At 44.0% G+C, this 6250-nt stretch overlaps 1 protein-coding gene across 1 annotated transcript; it reads left to right on the plus strand.

The window, feature by feature from the left end:
* Window positions 1–5184: 5184 nt before the first annotated feature.
* LOC112466436 lies at window positions 5185–6233 on the plus strand. The gene is made up of 3 exons (XM_025034524.1): window positions 5185–5270; window positions 5389–5747; window positions 6148–6233. The coding sequence occupies exons 2-3, from the start codon at window positions 5416–5418 to the stop codon at window positions 6191–6193; spliced, it is 378 nt and encodes a 125-aa protein (XP_024890292.1). The 5' UTR covers window positions 5185–5270; window positions 5389–5415; the 3' UTR covers window positions 6194–6233.
* Window positions 6234–6250: the final 17 nt, after the last annotated feature.

Below are 6250 nucleotides of genomic sequence, written 5' to 3' on the forward strand. Positions count from 1 at the left end.
AATTTGGCCGTGCAATAAACTTTGCACTCGTTCAGTTTATTTTGTGTGTCCGAATACAAAATCAGTGCTACACGAGGTCAGTGCAACACTCATCGAATATGCGATAAAGTATGTACTATAATAGTGCAATGTAACCGAATATGATGAGTGCAGTGCACTGAGACGGAGGGTATTGATCGAATGCGTTGCACTGGAAACGTTTGCACTCAGTGTACACTAGTGTACACTAGTGCAAGCGCCCGAATTCGCTATAAGTGTAGCAAGTCAATTGCGCACAAGTCGATTGAGTGCAGGGAGTGTAGGAGGATATTTCATCCTGGTTGCATTATTAGGGCGTATTCAGTAAACAGATACGCGGATGCTTGCTGCAAATCATTATTAGCGTCACTCGACATACCTCCTCTCACACCGCGAACTGAGGAGAGCGCACAGTCATTTGACTTCGATCTCAGGAACATGGCCTCTTCTGTCGACTCCCGCACTCAATCGAGCTCACAAGCCACGACGAATGAGTTGTTACACGGACTGAGTGATAAACTGGCCGGATTCATAGATAGTCAGTTGCGCACCAACAAAGAAATAACAGATAAGCTCAACGATCTTAATCGTATCGCGGATATTGCGGCGCAAAATCGTAAGCGCATTATAGAGCTTGAGCAAACGGTCTCCGCATTGGAGCGTGAGGTGGAGCTCAGAGAGCTAAAAACTGCTCAGTTGTTCCCGACGGCTGATGAGCACGTTGACAGCGAGCTCGTCATTTCGGGAGTGCCAGTTGCATTACAGATCACACCGGCCGTGCTGGTCCAAAACGTGTTTGAAGCCCTTGACATTAAGGATCTCTCGTGTCACGTTTTGAACGTGAGACCGATGATCCGGAAAGCAGCTTCGAATGTGAATGGTGATCGTTCTTCGCGTGCGCATGAGACTGGCTCGTTTGCGGTTACTCCGACCTCTAGTGCTGTCCAGGATAGAGTCATATCTAGAATGCGTGCGAAGCGAGTGCTCAAGCAAAGCGAGGTCTGCGGCAATGATTCTAATCGTAATATCCATGTAAACGAAATGCTATCCAAGGCCACATATGATTTGTTGCAACTGACTAGGAGGGTAGCGAAGAAAAAGTCATACAAGTTTGTCTGGATAAAGGGTAGACGCATTTGTGCCAGACTCTCAGAGGGTATGCCTGTTATTAACATAAATTCGAAAGCTGATCTTGCGAAATTGGTTTGACTTGAGCATAATAACAGTAAATCGCCACCCACCAATCACAGAAAATTACTCACGAACTCGTCTCAGTTTTGCGTAGCCCAGTTCAATGCCAATTCACTTCGAGCTCATATCGATTTAATCAGAATTCAGTTTGCGTCTAATCCTTTTCATGTAATTTTGATATCTGAAACTTGGCTGCACTCTGATGTTTCTGATGCACTTGTGGCCTTGGATGGCTATTTCCTGATTCGTCATGATCGCGATGGTAGACAGGGCGGAGGCGTTGCCTGCTTTGTTCACGATTCATTGAAGGCTAAAATTATAGCGGTTTCTCCGAGAGTCGACTTTAACTCTCCAGAGTATTTGATTCTCGAGATTCGTCTACCCAACAACGAGTCGGTATTATTTGCTTTGGTCTATAGAAGACCCAAGGGTCTCTTCCTGCATGAATTCTTTGAGACACTTACGAGTGTTTCACACTTGTACAAGAATATCATCATCGGTGGTGACTTGAATTGCAACCTCTTGTCGACCAATTCTGAGGCCAACCACTTGCGCGACCTGATGTCCAGCATCTCAATGATTATTGTAAATACTGGAGCTACGTACCATACGGCCGCTGCTGACTCGTGGCTTGATATCTTGGCGGTGGATGACGGCGACAAGATTATACGGCTAACCAAATCTGAAAGTCCGTTTATCGCTGGACATGACCTAATAGAAATAAAGCTTTCGCTTGGCACAGATCTTGACACCAAGCGTTCTACTGTAAGACGTAACTTCAAAAACATTGATGCTGAAGAGTTCTATGGTGGCCTTAGGTCCATCATGAATTATCCGAGGTACCTTGAGCGCATTCAGGCCATCACCGATATGGACGGCGGTTACTGTGTCGATGGTCTCTGTGTTGCGTTGTCGGATGCCATTAATGAAGCTCTAGATGCTCTGGCCCCTGCGCGTGTGATCGCGGTGCGGAGGCCGTCGGCGCAGTGGCTCTTGGACGATCTCAAAACGCGTCTTAGCGCCCGAAACAGGATGTACAAACAGGCCAAGCGCTCTGACTGTTTGCTTGACTATGCCACCTACAGGCACTTTAGGAATCGACTCAATGTTGACATCAGGCGTGCTAAAAGTGATATCCACTACAATTCACTTATCAGAATTACAGACTCGGCCAAGCTATGGAGAGAACTTGCACGACTTGGTCTGGTAAAACAGACACAAGTCTCTCCACTGCACTTCTTTACACCAGATCAGTTAAATATGTACTTTGCGTCAGTCTCGAGGGCTCAGCTGTCATGCTCATATGCAGAATTTGTCGCCGCCATTGCCTTGATTCCTCGACCAGCACTACGCCTACAGTTTAAGTTCTCTACCGTACTACCAAGTGATGTATACAAGCTTATTATGACTGCACCTCTGCATTCTTATGCGTCTGGTTCAGACGGCATTCCGTTGTATGTTCTGCGCATTGCTTGGCCGGTTATTTATTTGGTGCTTACGACATTGTTTAACCGATCGTTGGAGACTTCTACGTTCCCGTCGGAATAGAAGCGGGCACTAATCCGCCCACATTCCAAAACTCGAAATCCGCAGTCTCCGTTTGACACGAGGCCGATAGCAAATTTGTCTGAATTGTCAAAGATCCTTGAAAGAATCGTCGCCTTGCAGATTACACAGTATTTGGATGAGTTCGATCTGCTAAATCCTAGACAGTCCGCTTACCGTTCGGGTCACAACACTCAGTCCGCTCTCTTACGTGTCTGCGTCGATATCAAACGCGCGATTGATGATGGCCTTGTGACTATAATGATACTCTTTGATTTCAGCAAGGCATTTGTTTTTGACACTGTCCCACATCCCCAACTTTATATAAAGCTGAAAGAGATCGGATTTTCAGATGAAGCCATACTGTGGTTTTTCTCTTACCTGACTGGACGGTCTCAGGCAATGGTGGATGATCTTGGTAACATATCTGAGTAGCTGTTCACGTCATCTGGAGTCCCGCAAGGCTCTGTACTTGGTCCCCCACTATTTTCTGTATATATCAATGATATATGCCGTGTTTTGCTTCACACGTCTCATATGCTCTTTGCGGATGATGTTCAGGCTTATCTCTCGTGTCCGCCGGCTGACATCAATCGTAGTCTTGAATTGATTTCTAGGGATGCTAAGGCCATATTCGACTATGCCGAGGTAAACGGTCTCAAGCTCAATCCTAACAAGTCAAAGATTATTATATTTGAAAGTCGAGCTCATATTGGAACCATTAATCTAAATTTCTTACAGCCAGTAGTGGTGAATAATACACGAATTCCGTTTGTGAGTGAAGTGAGAAACCTTGGTGTTATCTTTACAGCCAACCTTTCTTGGAGGAGGCATGTCATCCATATCTCTCAGAAAGTTCATCATGCACTGTACAGTCTTAAATTCAATAGAAATTCTCTCTCGACTAAGTTAAGGATAAAGCTTGTTGTTACCTTAATAATGCCTCACATCGATTACTGCTGTCTGGTGTATCACGGCATGACTGCTGAGCTGAACACCAGATTGCAGAGACTGCTCAACTGCTGCATTAGATTCATCTATGATTTCAGACGAGATGATCACATAACGTACAGAAAGAAACTGGGATGGCTTCGAATTGAAAATAGGAGGCTGTATTTTATGGGCTGCTAGACATATCGGATTCTCCATATGAGATCACCCTCCTACATTCGTGAGCTTTTCGACAAACCTGATCCATCGTTGAGGAGATCCGAACGTCTGGTTGCAACTCAGACTTTCCACATTCCTTCGTACCGAACGGAAACATATACAGAAACTCCTTTCATATATCTGCAATGTATTTCTGGCACTCGCTCCCTAATAACATAACTTCTGCATCGACTATCGCATCATTTAAGAGTCTTCTTAGATCATTTCTGCTTGTATCCGAAATCGACTGAATATATCAACTTGCTGTTCTTTCCGTATTGAAGTCAGTACAGACGTCAAGCGAGTGCATCGGTTGCATGCTTCAAGTTGTTATTACTGGTGCGTTAATAATAATATAAGTGCGTTAAGTTTATTACTATTATTGTTATACAAAATTTTGTTGCTTTATAGCGTGTGCGTTAGTTTAAGCTTATATTACAGTTCTATAGCTTTCTGTTGCTTTATACCGCATAGCTTCGTGTATGAAGTCAATTCTACTGTTATTGTTGGTGTGTTAATAATATAAGAGCGTTAACCTTAAGTTTATCACTATAATTGTTATTCAAAATTTTGTTGCTTTATAGCGCGTGCGTTAGTTTAAGCTTATCATTATTACTGTTCTATAGATTTTTGTCGCTTTATACCGTATTGATAGCTTCGAGTATGATGATAATTCTACGGATTGGTCTACTAATTTTGTGCTATATTATACTGTATTGCGACTGCTGTGTCTGCTGGTGATTGTGGACCGCATGGCTTCCTGAAGTAGCCACTTGATTGAGAGCAACGTATTTTATCCTGTAACTACTAGATTGTTAACTGCTTTAATACTGCAATTATTGTATATGCTAGGGCGGCAATGTGGTCTAGTGGTAGAGCGTCAGACTCTTAATCTGAGGAACCAGGTTCGAGTCCACTAGAGCCATGAATCATGGAAAAGTTTTTTTCCGAAAAAACCGCGCCCCTCCGTGCAGATGCGGAGAAAACTGGGCTCCGTCTTTCGGAAGAGACGTTAAACCGTTGGTCCAAAGTAAGAAAGTAGGAAACAGTAAGGTAGTAGGATGAATATATAAAGTAAAATTCTTTATCCTTTTTTATTGTATATGCTTTATCACATTTTCCTTTTAGCCTTTGCTCGGGCATAATAAATCATCTATCTATCTATCTATCTATCCCTCTCTCTCTCTCTCCCTTCCTCCCTCCCTCTTTCCCTCTCACCCTCCTTCCTTCCCTCCCTCCCTCCCGCAAAGGCGACGGCGCCGCTACCGCCTGCACCGCAAGAATATGGGCTGGCAACGACTGCACCGCAAGTATATGGGCCGACAACTACATCGCAAGGATACGTGTTCGGACCACGAGGTCGAAACGTTAGTCTAATCATTATTTACTTTTATTAGCTTGGTTTATTAGTTTCTTGTTTTAAATGTTTTAAACATTAAAGTGTTATTATAAAAAAATATATTAATAATAATTTTAATTTTTTAGCAAACAAAGCAAGCCTTCCATAGGTTTATGCAGAAGGAGAAGCGGAAGCAACATCAGCAAAGTCAGCAAGCCAACCGGCTTGCAATGAATCGGCTTGCACCGCAAGGAAGTGTGCCCGCACCGTCTGTATCGCAAGGTTATGTGCTGGCAATGACTGCACCGCAAGGATATGGGCCGGCAACGACTGCACCGCAAGGAAATGGGCCGACAACGACTGCGCCGCAAAGATATGGGCCCGCTCCGCCTGTACTGCAAGGATATCTCGCACCGCTTGTTCCGCAAGGAAATGTGCCAGCAACGACTGTACCAGAAGAACATGTGGTCGCACCGTCTGTACTGCAAGGAATATTAATTCCGAAGTAAGGAGGAATCACTCCTTTTTTTTATAAGACACTTCTTATAATATATGTTTGAAATAACCGCGTAGTATAAAATCGCGAGGAGAGGTAGAGAGCCATTGTATCGACATAGCTCACATAGCGGTCGATGAATCGATCATGCAGCGACTCGTGTCGTTGTAAACAATTAAGCAGCGTTTGTTATTGTCTCCAACACGCACTTCCGATTTCCGCAACGCGAACGAAGAAGATGAAGTGACGATCGTCTCTCTGCGCGTCCATTTCGGCCATTCGCTCTCGAAAAGTCGAGCCATGTAACACGTTTATCAGTTAGAGCCTGTTAACCGTTTATAACCTTGAGTCGAGTGTTTTTGACTGAATTGTAACATTGTAATATTTTTAATATTAAAATTTTTTTAAGCGCAAAAGCACTACATGACATGGCAGCATTACGGGTGGCCTTCTAATCATCAGACACCTGCGGAATTCAAAGTTCGCCCGTGGCGATACGTGCTTTCCGATGA

Source organism: Temnothorax curvispinosus, unplaced genomic scaffold (genome assembly GCF_003070985.1).
Source record: "Temnothorax curvispinosus isolate PA1 unplaced genomic scaffold, ASM307098v1 QBEX01016192.1, whole genome shotgun sequence".
In the NCBI taxonomy this organism is placed as follows: domain Eukaryota; kingdom Metazoa; phylum Arthropoda; class Insecta; order Hymenoptera; family Formicidae; genus Temnothorax; species Temnothorax curvispinosus.

Coding starts and splice junctions, on each gene's coding strand:
- LOC112466436 (XM_025034524.1), top strand. CDS start 5,416: ATGCAGAAGGAGAAGCGGAAGCAACATCAGCAAAGTCAGCAAGCCAAC. Junction 5,748..6,147: donor CAAGGAATATTAATTCCGAA/GTAAGGAGGAAT, acceptor AATTTTTTTAAG/CGCAAAAGCACTACATGACA.